The sequence below is a fragment of the Xiphophorus couchianus genome, chromosome 18 (assembly GCF_001444195.1).
Source record: "Xiphophorus couchianus chromosome 18, X_couchianus-1.0, whole genome shotgun sequence".
In the NCBI taxonomy this organism is placed as follows: Eukaryota; Metazoa; Chordata; class Actinopteri; order Cyprinodontiformes; family Poeciliidae; genus Xiphophorus; species Xiphophorus couchianus.
The window spans coordinates 31133354-31153149 of record NC_040245.1 but is presented as its reverse complement, the minus strand read 5'-3'; the positions used below and the strand labels follow the sequence as shown (position 1 = coordinate 31153149).

General features: G+C 43.6%; 1 protein-coding gene across 3 annotated transcripts; it reads right to left on the bottom strand.

Moving 5' to 3' along the window:
* Window positions 1-6437: 6437 nt before the first annotated feature.
* Window positions 6438-19715, bottom strand: LOC114133459 (fatty aldehyde dehydrogenase-like). 3 transcript variants are annotated; one of them, XM_027999376.1, is made up of 10 exons: window positions 19575-19715; window positions 17096-17308; window positions 16758-16989; window positions 15021-15106; window positions 14576-14784; window positions 8161-8278; window positions 7925-8066; window positions 7677-7843; window positions 7496-7601; window positions 6438-7010 (listed from the first exon to the last, which is right to left on the bottom strand). In XM_027999376.1, exons 2-10 carry the CDS (start codon window positions 17249-17251, stop codon window positions 6697-6699), a joined length of 1530 nt encoding a protein of 509 aa, XP_027855177.1. In that variant the 5' UTR covers window positions 17252-17308; window positions 19575-19715; the 3' UTR covers window positions 6438-6696. The 3 variants fall into 3 exon arrangements, with proteins under 3 accessions (XP_027855177.1, XP_027855176.1, XP_027855178.1); XM_027999375.1 differs by having other exon boundaries at window positions 17096-17259; XM_027999377.1 differs by having other exon boundaries at window positions 7496-7595; window positions 17096-17259; window positions 19575-19713.
* Window positions 19716-19796: the final 81 nt, after the last annotated feature.

The following is a 19796-nucleotide window of genomic DNA, read 5'->3' as shown; positions in this document are numbered from 1 at the left end:
TACTTTCTGTCAGTCTTTCACATGAAAATCCCACTGAAATGTGATGATGTGACAAAATATGAAAATGCTCCAGGGGTAAGAAGACCTGTCCTATTTAGTAATTCATGTTCTGAAGCTTCTGATGTAAAAACACACACACACACACACACCCTTGACCCCCCACCCCTCTCACACACACACACACAAAAAGAACAGGTCTGCTGTGTAACAGTTATAACAGCTGTCTGGAGAGAATGACTACACTATACAAATATGACCAGATGCCATTTGATTGCTAGGCACACTGATGGTACCATCACATCCCAATAAATCAGCTAATGATATCCCTGCAGCTTCCTTCCTGAAGGAACTGGCTGCTTGCTTACATCAGAAATAAGGTTATGGTGTTTGTTGACGATAGCAAAACCCACAAAGAGCATGTCTCTTCAATGGAAGAGACATGCTGTTCAATTGATAACACAAACTGGTTGTGGGTTCAACTGAGTTCAACATGCTTCCTATTTATTTATTCATTCATTTGTATTCAGTCATATTGTATGACATCACTCATATACTGTATATAGAATAGAATAGAATAGAATAGAATAGAATTCAACTTTATTGTCATTGCACTGTCACAAGTACAAGCAACGAGATGTAGTTTGCATCTATCCAGAAGTGCTCTACGAGATATGAATATTTATTTACAGATGTACAAGATTATGTATGTATGGACTATAAGGGGTTATAGCAAAGAGATATAGATATTGTGTATAAATATAAATATAAATATGGGAGCTATATGCACAGATTATACAGATTATACAGAATATACAAGAATGTTAGGAAATGGATTATATATGTGTATAGTATAACACAAGATGAATAATGGCAGATAAAATTTACAGATTGAATGTGTTTGTGAAGAAAACAGTCCGTGATGTGTGTGTGTGTGTGAGGATAGTCCATGTGTTATTGTTGTATGAGAGGATAGGGGAGTACAGTCCTTATGGTTTATGTCAGGAGGCGTTCAAAAGCGTGACAGCTGTGGGAAAGAAGCTGTTCCGGTGCCTGGTCTGTAGGTTTCTGTAACGCCTCCCAGAGGGCAGGAGGGAAATATATATATATATATACTCATATATATATATCATATGAGTATATATATATATATATATAGATATATATTTCTATATACTATACATATATAGTATGTAGAAATCTTTCCTATATGGGCAAAAAGAAGAAAAGAAAATTGTTCTTGGCGCCCCCTGGTGGCCGCAGTAGGTACCGCACTGCAAGGTAATATGAGCTGCTGTATTAGCAAAGCAATGTGACAAAAAGGGCTTATCCTTCAGGAAAAGAGAAAAGAAAGAGGAAGAATAGAGAAAAAGTCCAGATAAAGATGTGTTTTCATGTGTTTTGGTAATGTAATGTTTATCAAAAAGATTTGTGAAGCTCCTAATAGAAAATTAGCTTGATAACAACCTTGAACGGTCCAGTTCAACAGATTTGTTGATAAGCCAGGTATCCACAAGTTCCAAACAGCAGAAATCCTGTTATCATAAATAAATCCAGGGAGTGTCCCCGCAGGACAAGAGGGCTCTCCTGTGCCCAATCAATTGAAAATTTGATCAATTGCATTGAGAGACCGGTTGACCAGATCCATAATTTGTAGATTTGGAGGATGTGCAAAGAAAGGCTTCAAAAATAGAGAAAAAAACAGGACAAAAACAGAGCAAGGGGGCAAGGGCAGGAAGGGAGGAGAGGAAAAAAGTGTCCGCCTTCACTGAGAGCAAGAGAGAAAAGAAAAGATTGACACATTTAGCAGCAAGTTGTGTCATGGAAAATCTGCATGATTGTTTTCTTATTAACTCTATTAAGATGCTTAATCTGTTGCTGATAACAGAAGGAAAATCACAACAGTATACCTCTGGTTTGCTAAATATCTACATGAGTAACCATATTTGTCATGTCAGCTATTATGCATCATAAACTCACATCTAACGACAGACTCTTTTATGCCATTTTACTATAAATATGGGAAATATCTCCTCTGTACTATGGCCATTCTGAGTTGCTAACCTTCCCAACTCTACTTTTAAAACTGAGAACAATTTTGTCATTGTTTGTGCTTCATGTCAATCATGCCTTACCACTAAAGATATTTATGTTCCAACTGAGTTCACAGACAAATTTACTGGCTCCCCTAGTAAAGATGAGTAAAAAGCCCTAACACACATTCATCTTTTTCATCAAAAATATTTATCCATTGGAGAAAATTGAAAAAAATTAAATACATAATTAATTTCAACAAAATCACCAGCTGCAAGCTTTGCTGTCTACACTTTTAGAAACCCTCAATAAGGCAGTGCTTCATCTTCTTTAGTATTTCACAAGCTTGGCGCACACAGAAAAAAGGTATTCCTGGTCCTGACGCTAGCTTAGATCAACCCACAAGTTTGGTGTAGAGTGCAGATCTGTGATGGTGATGAAAGGTGCATTTTATCCTGTGTTGACTTGGTTGTTTCCTTTATATCATTATCCTCCTGAAAGACCTAACAATGATCTAGTATTAGTTTGCTGGCAAAGTCAAATAGATTCTTATTTCGAGGGTCCTGTTATTTTGCTGCTCTAACCTGTATCGAATAAATGACAATACTGAACCTCTGCAGAGCTAGATGACTGCTGAGGGAATTGAGCCTTTTGACTCAGGTGTTGGAGCAGGGATGCATAAAAAAGTTACAGGATGCAGCTCTAAACATCTTGTTTGGGTGCAAAAATATTTTACCCAAACATCCATCCATCAAATTAAAAAAGCACCTCAACCCATCAAATCCACTGTAACGCTGAACACTTGAAGTAAAGTTGAGGCTTTAATGTTCTTGTTAATAAAAAATAAAAATACATACAGTACAGACCAAAAGTTTGGACACACCTTTTAATTCAATGAGTTTCCTTTATTTCCATGACTATTGACATTGTAGATTCACACTGAAGGCATCAAAACTATGAATAACACATGTGGAAATATGCACTAAACAAAAAAGTGTAAAACAACTGAAAATACCCCTTATATTCTAGTTTCTTCAAAGTAGCAACTTTTTGCTGTGATTACTGCTTTGCACACACTCTGCATTTTCTTGATGAGCTTCAAGAGGTCGTCACCTGAAATGGTTTTCACTTCATAGGTCAACCTGCCCTGTCAGGTTAATAAGTGGGATTTCTTGCCTTATAAATAGTCATGAAAATAAAGAAAACCCATTGAATTAGAAGGTGTGTCCAAACCTTTGGTCTGTACTGTAAATAACATTAATATGAGGTATTGTTTATGGATATGACCGTATATGGATAATGATAGGGGATTTGAAGTGAAATATAAAAAATTGTATACACTTGCTACACTAATATACAGCAGACATGTTAGGATTTTCTTCAGAACTAAAGATTTAAGCACTATAAGTTACATTTGAAATTCACACATTGTGTCACAGATTCCCAGTTGAATTTAGGTCTGGACTTTAACCGTTCAACCGCTGAATCACATCAACAGGCTCTTATTTAAATAATTTGTAGCTCTGGCTGTATGTTTAGGGCTCTTCTCAGCTCTGACTAGTCTCCTTGTCCCAGATACAGAAAACTATGCTGCCACCACCATCTGTCACATGATGTATAAATCACAAGTTTTCAATTATTCACTTCCATGGTTAGAATTGGTTATTACAGGAAATGCATGGAGCATCAAAAAAAGTGATTCATAACTGAATTTAAGCTTCCTTCAAAGAAATGTAATTTCCTGACCTGATAATAGCTTCATGGGTAGATTTCCTCTTCCTCCTCCTCTTCCTCCTCCTCCTCCTCTTCCTCTTCCTCCTCCTCCTTTTCCCTCTCCTGCTGCCTTGGCTGGGATCCTGCAGTGCAGAGACCAGGGAACGCTGCTCTCTGCTGTTCTTTATTTATCTCTGTAAATGATGAGCTTGCATAGGATGCCTGACATCACGCCATGCCTCAAGGTCAGGGTGGAGTCAGTGGAGAGGGTTGCCATGGCAATGGAGAGGCATGAAAAGCAGTCATTGTTCCCAGGCCACATGTGCCTGTGAATCATCTGAAGGCCCAGATGTAGAGCTGCTCTTTTTCTGAAGCACTTTGATGAATTTTTGGTTGCATCTTCACCCCGTCATGAGGTTCACAGGGAAAACAGATGAAAGGATGGAAACAGCACAAGGACCTGCGTATCATACACAAAACGTTAGCACTCAGACACAGATAAGGCATGTTCTCACCTTTACAGCTAAAGTTACAGATCTTTGGGTTAAGCATAAATGCGGTTACTGCAATAAATGGATATCAATACAAAGAAATACGAGTAATGTGTGTATGTGTGATGAATGATCAATTCATTATTGATTATTTTGAGCGTGGCCACTTCTAGATAAGCCCAGGATTTTGCTATTTGTAGCTCCAGAGCATTAGAGATGTGTTAGCCCAATGGCAGAAAGGAAAGACAACATCAGTGAACGCTCCTGCCTTGCTATGTGGCCCGTTTTATAACCGTCTGAGGTCCATGAGTTAAAATTAGACATAGCAACCTAAATGTTAACATTCATGACACAAAAACTGGAAATATACTGATTAGCTGTCTTTTGCCAACTTGATAGCTTCATTTTTGGATAAAAAGAAAAAAACCCGAAAATTTCTCTGCTATAAGGAAGGGTTTGTTGGAAAGGATGGAGAAATCCTCCATGACTGCTGTAAGAGCTCTGTCTTCACTTACACAGCTCAATGATGCCATCTAGTGAAAACAAAAGGAAGTGTATAATTCCAAAAATGTAGCATTGTACTGCAGACACAAACTACTGTGCCTCTAGATTTTCCAAAGATTGAAAATGTTAAAAAGTGAAGGTTTTCCATTTGTAGAAGGATTTACTATCTGTCTGTTGTTGGATACGGGAATCCAGTTTGATCTAACTGCAATGTTAGATTTATATGTTGAGGGTCAGAGAGGAACATAAATTCTGTTAAAACTGATAAAACGTAATTGCACCTAGTTTATGTAAAAGTATTTTACTGTACCCTTTCCATATTTTGACAGGTCACAAAAACAAATTTCAATACTGTTGGGTTTGAAGACCAACATAAAGTAGTACATAACTGTGAAATATCAGGTAAATTGTTTAAAAACACACACCTCAAAAGGTAAATTTGAATTTGTACTCCGAATCAATACATTGTCAATACATTGTAGAACCACATTTCTAGACCTAAACACAAAGTAGGGTGTAGGTCTCTGTGTTTATCCCCATCTTCCCATCATGGCCTGTCAACCTAACCCTGCTTTCAGCCACTTTATTCCTTTCATGTTCTTTCATCATGCTGTTTGTTCTCTAATGTTATCCAGCGTCTCATCATGGAACAGCTGCACTTATCCTGGGATTACATAATTCATAATTGGAGTTTATTCCTTTTGGCTTCATTAATAGAATATCTGTGACTTTAAATCTGTGTGTATGTTTGGACTGTTGTCTGAAAGTACTCATGTACTTTGAGACAAAGTACTCTTGTACTCTTGTTGTCTCAAAGTATTGGACATGTATTGGACATATTTTAGACATGTATTCATCGCCTATTGACACGTGTCAGTAGGCGAAGAATACACTATTCAATAAATTAGAACATACTGTATGTCCTGATGTGTCTTGCTTGTCAGATGTCTTTTGACAACAACCTTTAAGCAGGTATTAAAATATGTTTCATTGAGTTTCTATTTCTATATTAAAAAAAATTTTTTAAATTGGTTTTATATGATATTCAAATTTTAAATGACATATTTTTATTAAATGTAAGCAAAACATAACCATAATGAACAAAGATTTTCAAACATCCATTTGTGTAATTAGAATATTACTGAAATTCATTTCAGGAATTTTATCACTTACTTAAACACATTAAATGTTAATGTATTAAACAGATCTGTAACTGACTGGACTGGATGATTTCTAGAGGGCTTTTGTTAATATCTGCCAGTTGCCTGAACCTATGCAAAGCAGTTTGCATAGGTTGTACTCATGTACTCATATGTCTAAATATTGCTCTAAATATTAAGCTTCACTGACTGATTTATTAGTTTGGTGATCTCTGAAGGCATTTAGCTGCCCTGGATTTTATTTTGTGACAAATTCACCCCACACTTTTCAGAATTTCATTTGCAAAAATGTTCACTTCACTATTACGCCCAGATTTGTGTTGGTTTGTCACATACAATTTTAATAAAATACACTGATGTCCATGATGATTGTGACAAAAACATGGAAAAGTTCAAGCAGTATGAATACTTTTTCCAGGCTCTGTATAAAAAATATTAGTTTCATGTCAAATTACTTTAAACATTGTCAAGTAAGGATAATGTACAGTCAGATCAAATCTTTTATTTGAAAACAAAAACAGATGCACAAATCATAGTGTATGATTTGTTTGTTTAGAATTTATTTCCTTAAGAAAAGAACCATTTACAACAGTACTGACTGAGCTAGGGTTATTTAGTCGCTGAGCAAAATCCTCTAACACAAAATTAAGAAACAGGAAAAAAAGTTAGATTAAACAATTATGTATTTATTAATCTCTAAAACATCTCTACTCCAAACTGATCTCAGTGTAAAATCACTGCAGCATTTCTTAAATCTTTGGAAAGAGTTTGTGAAGGGAAGTGGTTCTGTAGCTCTGCTAGTTATAGAAGCCTCTCCAGTACCAGCAGGTGCAGTTAAGGCCGGCGGCTATGAGCAGGATGACCAACAGAGTGATGAACAGGCCGATGCCCAGGATAGTGGCCACAACAGCCCAGATGAGCGTCCTCTTGGACATGTCGATCAGAGGAGACCGGAGGGCCATGCGGACCCTCCGCGCTCGCCGGCGGTCCTGGGGAGGATAGCGCGCCAGATTTACCCTCTCCATCTTCAGCGAGCGAATCAGACAGGCTCTCTGGTGACTCAGTTGGTCGAAGGTGTGTTTGCCATGGTAACGACCCATGCCACTCTGACCTGGAGAGGGTCCAGAGCACAAGTAGAGTCAGGACTCAGCAACAGAATCAGACTCATCTTTCAAATCTTTCAATTCCACTTCCCAGATCGAACCTAACCATGTCCATCTCCGCGGAAACCTGAGTTTCCTGCATCCTCCAGAGTTCCCCAAACACCTTCTATTTCCTTTTTGTTAATAAATCTCCTCAAACTGCTTTCCCTGTGCGTCATGTCTGCATGTGGGTCGGTTAAATCCAAAACATGATGATGGATGGATGGATGGACTGAAAAGGAGAGATAAAAAGACCTGTACTGTCCTTTTCCTCCTTTATTTCTATTTTCCCTAATCTAATTTGGAAAACTATAGGTGGAGCTCTCCAAGCTAAACTACCTTGTGTCGTTATGTAAATGATGTACTATTTCACTACAGGACCAAATATCTACAAAGAGCTTTCTGAAGACATTCTTTAATTAGACTCAACAAAACTGCTTGTCATGATTCTCACCAACGCCTCCAAATGGGAGCGAGCTGACTGTGTAGTGCATCATGACATCATTAACTGTCACTCCTCCACTGGTGGTCTCCTCAATCATCCGTTTTATTGCCTTGGTCAGATGGGAGGAAGCACAAAAGTCACATAGAGAAAGGTCCAAAAGTCTAAAAGTTATGTGTTTTGTGAGCCCCACCTTCTGGTCAGAACAGAAGATATAGAGAGCCAAGGGTTTCTCCCTCTCATTGATAAAGTTAATGGCATCCTCCATGTCGCTCACTGTGACTATTGGCAGGACAGGGCCGAAGATCTCCTCCTGCATCAGCCTGGAGTGGGGGGGCACATCCTTCAGCACCGTTGGGGCTGTCAAAGGAAGAATGCAGTTCATAAAACTGGAATGAAAACAGAAACATGTGAACAGTGATCTAAAATGCCTCCTCTTACCAATGTAGCACTGTGAGGAATCACTCTGCCCCCCGACAACAGGAGTGTATCCCTCCATCAGACTCATGATTCTGCTGAAGTGCTGCTGGTTGATGATTCGGCTGTAATCAGGTGAGCATTTCGGATCAGCACCATAGAATTCCTGTGAAAAGTAAAAAAAAAAAAAGGGTTTCAATAAAGCTTCATACTGCCCAGTTTAATGTAAAACTAACAGCAGGTCAAAGCTGATGTGCTACCAGTAGAGTCTGTCGGATGAATTCAACCACCTGGCCCTGGATGCAGGGCTCACACAGAATATAGTCTGGAGCGATGCAAGTCTGGCCACAGTTCACAAACTTCCCCCAAGTGACACGCCTGCAAACAGAACAGTCATTACTGGGAGAATCTTTGAAATGCTTTAGAAAGCAATGAAAGAACACATAATGATGCCAGCTAAAGGTTCCAGTCAATACCAGCTTGAAAATGTTGAAGGAGCAATTGTCATGTTCTGTGTTTTCTGTGTGTTAATTTCGAGTTTTCGGTGTCTCTGTGTCTCCTTGTTCTTCTGTGTCTCCTTGTTCTCCTGTTCTCCCCTCGATTACTCCCAGGTGTTTCTCGTTCCCTAATTACCCCGTGTGTATTTAGTGTCACCTGTGTCTGCGTCTCTGTCAGGTCCTTGTCTTATGTGCGTTCAGTCCTTCGTGTTGTCCAGTCAATTTACCAGTTGCTACCGGCGTTGAGCCCTGGCTTCTGCTCAGTCGTGCTGCCTGGTTGTTTTTGGACTATTTTGGACTTATTTATCATTAAAACCGTCATTTCTCACTTTACCTGGGTCTGATGAGTCTGCCTCACCACCTCACACCACCGTTACATGACAGCAATATTATGCAAAATGCACTTGATCTACAGGTAAAAGCCAGTAAATTAGAATATTTTGAAAAACTTGATTTATTTCAGTAATTGCATTCAAAAGGTGTAACTTGTACATCATATTTATTCATTGCACACAGACTGATGCATTCAAATGTTTATTTCATTTAATTTTGATGATTTGAAGTGGCAACAAATGAAAATCCAAAATTCCGTGTGTCACAAAATTAGAATATTGTGTAAGGGTTAAATTTTGAAGACACCTGGTGCCACAAACTAATCAGCTGATTAACTCAAAACACCTGCAAAGGGCTTTAAATGGTCTCTCAGTCCAGTTCTGAAGCCTACACAAACATGGGGAAGACTTCAGATTTGACAGCTGTCCAAAAGGCGACCATCGACACATTGCACAAGGAGGGAAAGACACAAAAGGTTATTGCTGAAGAGGCTGGCTGTTCTTAGAGCTCTGTGTCCAAACACATTAATAGAGAGGCAAAGGGAAGGAAAAACTGTGGTCAGAAAAAGTGTACAAGCGATAGGGATCACCGCGCCCTAGTCAAGATTGTGAAAAAAAACCCATTCAAAAATGTGGGGGAGATTCACAAGGAGTGGACAGCTGCTGGAGTCAGTGCTTCAAGATCCACCACCAAGAGACGCTTGAAAGACATGGGTTTCAACTGCCGCATACCTCGTGTCAAGCCACTGTTGACCAAGAAACAGCGCGAAGAGCGTCTCACCTGGGTCATGTTTTCTGACGAAAGCAAATTTTGCATTTCCTTTGGAAATCGAGGTCCCAGAGTCTGGAGGAAGACAGGAGAGGCACAGGATCCACGTTGCCTGAAGTCTAGTGTAAAGTTTCCACCATCAGTGATGGTTTGGGGTGCCATGTCATCTGCTGGTGTCGGTCCACTCTGTTTCCTGAGATCCAGGGTCAACGCAGCCGTCTACCAGCAAGTTTTAGAGCACTTCATGCTTCCTGCTGCTGACCTGCTCTATGGAGATGGAGATTTCAGGTTCCAACAGGACTTGGCGCCTGCACACAGCGCAAAATCTACCCGTGCCTGGTTTACGGACCATGGTATTTCTGTTCTAAATTGGCCAGCCAACTCCCCTGACCTTAGCCCCATAGAAAATATGTGGGGTATTGTGAAAAGGAAGATGCAGAATGCCAGACCCAAAAACGCAGAAGAGTTGAAGGCCACTATCAGAGCAACCTGGGCTCTCATAACACCTGAGCAGTGCCAGAAACTCATCGACTCCATGCCATCCATCCATCCATCCATCCATCTTCTTCCGCTTATCCGAGGTCGGGTCGCGGGGGTAGCAGCTTCAGAAGGGAGGCCCAGACTTCCCTCTCCCCGGCCACTTCTTCCAGCTCTTCCGGGGGAATCCCGAGGCGTTCCCAGGCCAGCCGAGAGACATAGTCCCTCCAGCGTGTCCTGGGTCTTCCCCTGGGCCTCCTCCCGGTGGGACGTGACCGGAACACCTCACCAGGGAGGCGTCCAGGAGGCATCCTGACCAGATGCCCGAGCCACCTCAACTGGCTCCTCTCGATGTGAAGGAGCAGCGGCTCTACTCTGAGTCCCTCCCGGATGACTGAGCTTCTCACCCTATCTCTAAGGGAGAGCCCAGCCACCCTACGGAGAAAACCCATTTCAGCCGCTTGTATCCGCGATCTCGTTCTTTCGGTCATGACCCAAAGCTCATGACCATAGATGAGGGTGGGAACGTAGATCGACCGGTAAATCGAGAGCTTTGCTTTTTGGCTCAGCTCTCTCTTCACCACGACGGACCGGTACAACGCCCGCTTAACGGCAGACGCTGCACCAATCCGCCTGTCGACCTCCCGCTCCCTTCTTCCCCCATTCGTGAACAAGATCCCGAGATACTTGAACTCCTCCACTTGGGGTAGGACACCCCCCCGACCCGGAGAAGGCACTCTACCCTTTTCCGGCTCAAGACCATGGCCTCGGATTTGGAGGCACTGATCCCCATCCCGGCCGCTTCACACTCGGCTGCGAACCGCTCCAGCGAGAGCTGCAGATCACGATCTCATGAAGCCAAAAGGACCACATCGTCTGCAAAAAGCAGAGATGAGATCCTAAGGCCACCAAATCGGATGCCCTCAACACCTTGGCTGCGCCTAGAGATTCTGTGCATGAAAGTGATGAACAGAATCGGTGACAAAGGGCAGCCCTGGCGGAGTCCAACTCTCACCGGAAACGAGCCCGACTTACTGCCGGCAATGCGGACCAGACTCTGACACCGGTCATACAGGGACCTGACAGCCCGTATCAAAGGGCCCGGTACCCCATACTCCCGGAGAACCCCCCACAGGGCTCCCCGAGGGACACGGTCGAACGCCTTCTCCAAGTCCACAAAACACATGTAGACTGGTTGGGCGAACTCCCATGCACCCTCCAGGACCCTGCCGAGGGTGTAGAGCTGGTCCAGTGTTCCACGACCAGGACGAAAACCACACTGCTCTTCCTGAATCCGAGGTTCGACTATCCGACGGACCCTCCTCTCCAGGACCCCCGAATAGACCTTGCCAGGGAGGCTTAAGAGTGTGACCCCTCAGTAATTGGAGTACACCCTCCGGTCCCCCTTTTTGAACAGGGGGACCACCACCCCAGTCTGCCAATCCAGGGGAACTGCCCCCGATGTCCTTGCAATATTGCAGAGTCGCGTCAACCAACACAACCCTACAACATCCAGAGCCTTAAGGAACTCCAGGCGGATCTCATCCACCCCCGGGGCCTTGCCACCGAGGAGCTTTTTAACCACCTCGGCGACCTCGCCCCCAGAGATTGGAGAGCCCAACCCAGAGTCCCCAGGCTCCGCTTCCTCAATGGAAGGCATGTTGGTGGGATTGAGGAGGTCTTCGAAGTACTCTGCCCACCGGCCCACAACGTCCCGAGTAGAGGTCAGCAGCACACCATCCCCACTATAAACAGTGTTGGTGCTGCACTGCTTCCCCCCCCTGATACGCCGGATGGTGGACCAGAATCGCCTCGAAGCCGTACGGAAGTCTTTCTCCATGGTCTCTCAAAAACTCCTCCCACGCCCGAGTTTGTGCCTCAGCGACCACCCGAGCCGCATGCCGCTTCGCCCGTCGGTACCCATCAGCTGCTTCCGGAGTCCCACAGGCCAAAAAGGCCCGATAGGACTCCTTCTTCAGCCTGACGGCATCCCTCACCGAAGGTGTCCACCAACGGGTTCGAGGGTTGCCGCCGCGACAGGCACCGACAACCTTGCGGCCACAGCTCCGATCGGCCGCCTCGACAATGGAGGCACGGAACACAGTCCACTCAGACTCCATGTCCCCCACCTCCCCCGGGACGTGTTCAAAGTTTTGCCGGAGATGGAAGTTAAAGCTCCGTCTCACAGGGGATTCCGCCAGACGTTCCCAGCAGACCCTCACAACACGTTTGGGCCTGCCAGGTCTGACCGGCTTCCTCCCCCACCACCGGAGCCAACTCACCACCAGGTAGTGGTCAGTGGACAGCTCCGCACCTCTCTTCACCCGAGTGTCCAAGACATACGGCCGCAGATCCGATGAAACGATGACAAAGTCGATCATCGAACTGCAGCCTAGGATGTCCTGGTGCCAAGTGCACATATGGACACCCTTATGCTTGAACATGGTGTTCGTTATGGACAATCCATGGCGAGCACAGAAGTCCAGCAACAGAACACTGCTCGAGTTCAGGTCGGGCGGGCCGTTCCTCCCAACCACGCCCCTCCAGGTCTCACTGTCGTTGCCCACGTGAGCGTTGAAGTCCCCCAGCAGAACAAGGGATTCCCCAGGAGGAGCACTCTCCAGTACCCCCTCTAAGGACTACAAAAAGGGTGGGTAATCTGAACTGCCGTTCGGCCCGTAAGCACAAACGACAGTCAGAACCCGTCCCCCCACCCGTAGGCGGAGAGATGCTACCCTCTCGTTCACCGGGGTAAACCCCAACGTACAGGCGCCGAGATGGGGAGCAACAAGTATGCCCACTCCTGCCCGACGTCTCTCACCCTGGGCAACTCCAGAGTGGAAGTATGTCCAGCCCCTCTCAAGGAGACTGGTTCCAGAACCAGAGCCATGCGTCGAGGTGAGACCGACTATTTCTAGCCGGAACCTCTCGACCTCACGCACTAGCTCCGGCTCCTTCCCCACCAGAGAGGTGACATTCCATGTGTCAAGAGCCAGTTTCTGCAACCGAGGATCGGACCGCCAGGGTCCCCTCCCTTGGCCGCCACCCATCGCACAGTGCACCCGACCCCGTTGGCCCCTCCCACGGGTGGTGGGCCCATGGGAGGGGTGGAGGGGTTACCACCTTATCGTGGTGGAGGGGTTTGAGTGTCCCAATGATCCTAGGAGCTATGCTGTCTGGGGCTTCATGCCCCTGGTAGGGTCACCCAAGGCAGACAGGTCCTAGGTGAGGGAACAGACAAAGCGCAGCCCGAAGACCCTAATGACGAAGGAAAACTTTGGACTTGGTCTTCCCTCGCCCGGACGCGGGTCACCGGGGCCCCACTCTGGATCCAGGCCTGGAGGGGGGGCACGATGGCGAGCGTCTGGTGGCCGGGCTTTTACCCATGGAGCCCGGCCGGGCTCAGCCCGAAGAGGAAACATGGGCCCCGACTCCATGCCACGCCGCATTAATGCAGTAATTGAGGCAAAAGGAGCTCCAACCAAGTATTGAGTATTGTACATGCTCATATTTTTCATTTTCATACTTTTCAGTTGGCCAACATTTCTAAATAATCCCTTTTTTGTATTAGCCTTAAGTAATATTCTAATTTTGTGACACACGGAATTTTGGATTTTCATTTGTTGCCACTTCAAATCATCAAAATTAAATGAAATAAACATTTGAATGCATCAGTCTGTGTGCAATGAATAAATATGATGTACAAGTTACACTTTTTGAATGCAATTACTGAAATAAATCAAGTTTTTCAAAATATTCTAATTTACTGGCTTTTACCTGTATACATCTGTCAGGATCTTGGGTTGGTTGAGTTTGTTTAGGGTTTTGTTATTATTTGTGCTCCTTCCTACTTTCTATTAGTTCTGCCTTGTTTCTATTTTTATATCAGTTCCTTCTTAGTGATTCTAGTTATGTTTATTTCTTGTGCCTTCTCTCCTTGTCTTAGTTGCTCTAGTTTTCATTATGTTTCTTTGTCCCTTAGTCGCTCTCTCTCTCTCTCTCTCTCCCTCCTCAGTCAGAATTCTGCTCTCTCACAAACACTTGCAACCTGTTAGCTCATTAGCCCTGGTCTTTTGTTCAGCATTCATCCTCCCTTTCCAACACTCCACTATGGCTCCTCTATTAACCCTTTAACAATGTTTGAAGATGTGCAGTTCCACCAGGTGTTTACTAATTGCTGCTGGCTAGTCTGAAGGAGTTGAGTGGGAGAGTTGCAGAGGGGGCTGTCCTGTGAGCCAGAAGCTTGGAACTGCAGCTCAGAGGAGGAGTTGCATCTTCAATGCAGGGCTAGGTCCACCCAGGTGTTTTGCACAGCTGCATGGTTGCCATGGAGATTAAAGGATTTTTCAAACATGCATGAAAGAATCAAAGCAAAACTCCAGGTATGTTTTTGATGAAGGACTAACTCTATAACATGATGTAAAGCTCAAAAAAGTGGATTTTACATGATACTGCCCTTTTAAAAGTTGCAACCTAAAGATGGAAAAGCCATCTGACTCTCTACCATGTGTTATTTGTCTAAAATCTCCAGGAAAGTTTGTAGTATTTCTACACAGTTTAGCAGTCAGCCTTGTCTGTCTGCTGGTGATGACAGTGTTACCGGCAGGCCGTCCTGACATCACAGTCCTTGTCGATGTAGCAGGGGCTCTTCCCGCCCAGCTCCAGGGTCACAGGGGTGAGGTGGCGCGCTGCAGCCTCCATCACCAGTTTGCCTGCTGTGCTGCCGCCCGTGTAGAAGATGTGATCAAACCTGAGCCTCAGCAGCTGCTGGGTCTCTGACACACCACCTGTCACTACTGGGTACAGATCCTGGAGATAAACAAGATATTTTCTTTTCATCGAGTACTCAATGCTGTACTCATTGAGTGAAATAAAGAAAAATCATGTTTAAGAATCAGGACTCAGCTCTTCAGCTCTTTGGAGGGAGTAAAAACTTTCCAACAAACAGAGACAAACTAATCTCAGTGATAAGCTGTGCTATGTGGAGACTTAACAGCCTTTTTGTCCAGCATTATCTTATCAACACCAGCAGTGGGTGTTCAGACCTTGTCCAGATAGCGAGGCAGCAGTGCATGCAGCAGGAGGGACGAGCACTCGCTCAACTCGGATGGTTTCACCACAGCTGCATTGCCTGTGAATGGGATGAAATCACAGAGTGACGCAGAGTAGGAACAGTAGGAGGATGAGAATGCTGGCAGGGGAGTGGGGGGAGGGGTATCAAGTGAAGTTGTTGCAGGGTTCATACAAGGGTTCATACTTCATGAACTTTTTCACATTTCATATTATTTGAGACAAAAACCTCATTGGATTAATTTTTTAAAAAGATTTTATCATCAACACAATCCAGCATGTCCTTGTAAGGGTGAAGGAAAATGGTACATAGTTTTTAAACATATTTGAAAAATTAAAAACGTCAAAAGTCGTGGCATACATTTGCATTCAAACCCCCTTTACTCCAATACCACTAATTAAAATCCAGACTGACCCAATCAGTTTCTGAAGGCTCTGTAGTAGATAGAGTACACCTGTGTATAACATAATATAAGTATAAATGCAGCTGTTCTACATGTAAAGATCATTACACACTATAGAACAAATATCATGAAAACAAAGGCACACAGCGGACAGGTGTGGGAAAAATTCTGGAGAAGTTTAAAGCTGGGTCAGGTTCTAAAATAAAATAAGATGTAAACGTCTCACAGAGCTCTGATCAATCCATCATCTGAAGGTGGAGACAGGAACATGTGGAAGAAGGAGTTCAGGCCAGATGAAACTAAAACATCAGTTACTGCAAATGCTCAGCAGTGTGTGGCTGAAAACCAATATTACAAATCACCTCTTCTAAGCTGCAGTATGTAACTTTTATAAACAATATGTTTTTACATATTTGTTAAAGTCATATTTGTCCCCACATTGTGGCAGTATAACATGAGACAGCTAATCTGAAAAAATGTAGCGCCTCTATGTTCTTCTTGTGGTCCTACTGCCATCTGCAGAAATACACCGCTCAGTCAGAAGCAACCGATAAGAGCCAGGAGAAGGGTGAAAGAGCTGTCAATCACCCTTATGTACACCCCCCTGCTCTCTGCTATGTTACAGCTAGTTACCCACACCAAAACCAGAGGTGGACACACAGGCTAGTAAGCATGGATGAACAGTTTTCCGGTAATAGTAAGTTGTTTCTCCACCATTAGCACATTGAGCAGCCTGAACACAAGCCTGAAGGTCAGCAATAAGACCCTCCTCCTGGCTGATTGGTTGTTTCTGACCAAATGGTGTATTTCTGCAGATGGTAGTGGGATAGAGGAGCTCGATTTTTCAGATTTTCTCTCTCATACCATATTGTCATGACAAAGTGGCAGTTTTAATAAATGTGTAAAAAAAAACAAACATATTTTTTATAAGAGTTATAACATAGTGGTAGCAATGTCATAATTTGGGGCTGCTTTTCTTCAGCAGGGACAGGAAGCTAACCTGAGTTGATGGGGGGTGGGACAGATGTAGGGCAGTGCTGGAAGAAAACATGTCAGCACCTGCAGAAGACCTGAAACCCTAAACATACATCCACAGCTACTATGGCATGATGTAGATCTAAAGTCTTAGAATGGTCCATTCAAAGTCTACACCTAAATCAAAATGAGAAAGAACCCATCTCCACTGCTCTAGAGTCCAGTGGTGATGTGCATCCAACACTTTTCAATGAATTTGTTGATGTAAACTTTGGGTTGCATGCTGAGTTTTTAGCAGCCAAAATCAGAAGCAGAAAGTAAAAGAGCTCCTACCTGCTGCGATGGCTCCAACCAACGGAATCAGAGTTAGAGCCCAGGGGTAGTTCCAGGCCCCAATGATGAGAACCACTCCCAGGGGCTCTGGCTGAATGTAGACCTCATCCGATATAGTAAAGAGGTTCTTCTCTACAGGACGAGGAGCAGCCCACTGTGCAAGCTTCTCTATGGCCAGCTTGATCTCATTCTCAATGCCGATCAGCTCCAGGAGAGGTGTGTCATACTGGCTCTGTGGAAAACCCAGCAGGCATGGAACCAAACCCAGCTATACACCACTCTACTGTGTGTGTATGAACATGTATGTTTGGTGCTCCAGCAGTTGTGTGTCCCCTTACCCTGTTGATGTCTTGTTTGAGAGCAGTGGAAATCTCAGTCTCCTTCTCCAGGATCATCCTCTGCAGGGCGTGAAGCTGCTGGAGTCTGAACTCTAGAGGTCGCGCCCTGCCACTGACGAAGGCCTCCTTGGCCCGCTGTAACAGCTGCCTTTCCATCCAGTCACCTGCTCAACGACAAGGCCCAGACCATGGGTCTCCAGCAGTGTTTACACCCTGGATAGGTTAGAACAGGGGTGTCAAACTCCAGTCCTCAAGGGCCGCTGTCCTGCAACTTTTAGATATGTCTCTGCTGCACCACACCTGAATAGAATAATTAGGTCATTAAAGCTCTGGAGAACTGATCTACACAAGAAGGAGGTAATTAAGCCATTTCATTCCAGTGTTTTGTAGCTATGGCACATCTAAAAACTGCAGGTAGTTGGCCCTTGAGGACTGGAGTTTGACAACCCTGGGTTAGAATCAACCAACAACCCCCCCCCCCCCCCGGCTGCAAGGAAGCAGTGCTAGCCACTGTGCTCTCCCTTATTCCTTCAGTAGATATTTGAAATATTTTCTATTCTCACATTTACAGTTTTTAAAGACGAATTTTGAGAGATTTCAGTTTATTTTAAAATAGAGGATACTAAAATGCAAATATATTAGTTTAGCATCATTTAATGAAAGTATGAATCAAAGTGCTTGTTGAGTAAAAGAATTAAACCAAATGAAATGGCTTCAAAAGATTTGCTTAAAACACCAGCCTTATGTGATGCCACGGGTGTGTGCTCACAATAGAAAAAAAGGAGCATCCATTTCTTTAAATGTTTATGGGGTTAATGACGATGGGTGTAGTAATGGTGTTTCACCAGTAGGTGGCGCATGGAAACTCTGAGCTGCCTGTTGCTCTGCCGTTTCTCATCAACTGAGAGAAATTGGAGTAACACAGACTGCGTCTCCCGTGTGCTCATTTCCATGCTGTTTTTCAGTTGAGAATAACCTTCAAGTTTGTTTTAATAAAGTACTTTTTGATTATTTGGTACTGTTCGAGAAATGTTTAAGGAAATGTGTCAATGTGTGAAAGATATTGAAAGAGTTTTGTTGTGTTTCGGAGCCAGCAGCGGCTAGAGGAAGTAGCTAACATGCCGTGATGCTGGTTGGTTAGCACACTGTAGCGGCGGATAATAGCGGGATATATAGGTGCAACCACTAACAGTAACCGCTTATAAAGGAAGTTGGGATATACTGTATATATTCCATGGTATGAGAGTAATATGCTGTTATCGGGCTCCAGGGTTTATTTGCGTTCTAAACACTGATGAAAGGTTAAATTGTGATGTAATTTGAATTACATCACAAGTAGTTTGAATTCTAAGATAGTTATGCCAGTTTACAATAACTAAGATACATGCCCATGAAATATGTCACTGTTTGTGATTAAATATGCATATAGAGTGCAGTGAATTGAAGATACATGTTACCTGAGGGAATTGACAAAATATGATGTTATGGGATTATTTCTGGTTTAAGGAAAGCTAATGTTGATGTTTATGTCAATGATTGAATATGTCTAATATGTACAGTAAATTACTGAACTATAAATTGGGCTGTATTGACAGTTAAATGAGCTGGTTTGTTCAATAAATAAGCTGAGAGAAATTGGAGTAACCCAGACTGCGTCTCCCGTCTGCTCATTTCCATGCTGTTTTTCAGCTTCATCTGCTGCTGACGGGCCCAGAACCCTGGTACCCGTTACACTTACATTTTAGCACAATTGCTAAAATGTACTTTCTGAGAAAACTGCTGGAAGTAATGAATGAGAAAGAAGATAGAGGAATCACCCCAGTCCTTCCACTGAACTGAGTTAGAGCTCATGTTCTAATTCAGTTCATTTTGTTCTGATAACATCTTGATCTCTACCACTGCCTTTTCATCATCGGTTGTACCATCTTAAAAATTAAAGTAATTATTTAGTAAAGTTGCTGCGAGAACAGGCATAGGACTGATTTCATACGCTTTATAGAACACTTAGTGTAAATTCAAATTTGTCAATAAAAACATCTTAGTAGTCATGATGTTATTGTCCTTTATCGTCTATCTGACACTATCTTAGTTGCGTAAATAAATGAAGATACATGTAAAAATGTGTCTTAACCACTAATTGCCTGTTTAGAGATCCAGGTTTATTACCCTTAGCGTCACTTCTATCTGTTGGGTTGAAAACTGAACTCAGGATTCTAATCAAACTAATAATTCAGCCTGTACAATCCAGGCTTTTAGTGCAGTGAACCCCACATTTCTGTAGAAAAATAGACTTTCAGACTCCCTACAAGCATCGCTATGACATTATATTTCTCTATAAAACAGTTTACATTAAATTGAGTCTGCATCATCGTAGGCCAACTAAGACTATTTTTATCTGTTGCATTGCATCTCTCAGTTCTAAAATATTAATGTGTCCAAACTGACCACGGAAGCCGGTCCATGAAACATGTCTACGTACCGAACTCACTGCAGCCGGACCGGAGCTGGATCTGGTCGGATATGAGCTGAATGTTCCCGTCAAGCTGCGGGGCTTCCTGCTCTCCAACTGGCCTGTGTGCGCCGTCTGCCACTGGCGCAGCTCTGGGGTCAGATACCGAGTCTGCATCATTCCCCCTCCCTCCCACCCTTTTATTCAGCAATTACATGATACGGGACCTGCTTTCTGGTTACTAGTTTTACA

Coding starts and splice junctions, on each gene's coding strand:
- LOC114133459 (XM_027999376.1), bottom strand. CDS start 17,251: ATGGAAAGGCAGCTGTTACAGCGGGCCAAGGAGGCCTTCGTCAGTGGC. Junction 7,602..7,676: donor TCTTCTGTTCTGACCAGAAG/GTGGGGCTCACA, acceptor TCCTCCCATCTG/ACCAAGGCAATAAAACGGAT. Junction 7,011..7,495: donor GCTCCCATTTGGAGGCGTTG/GTGAGAATCATG, acceptor GACCCTCTCCAG/GTCAGAGTGGCATGGGTCGT.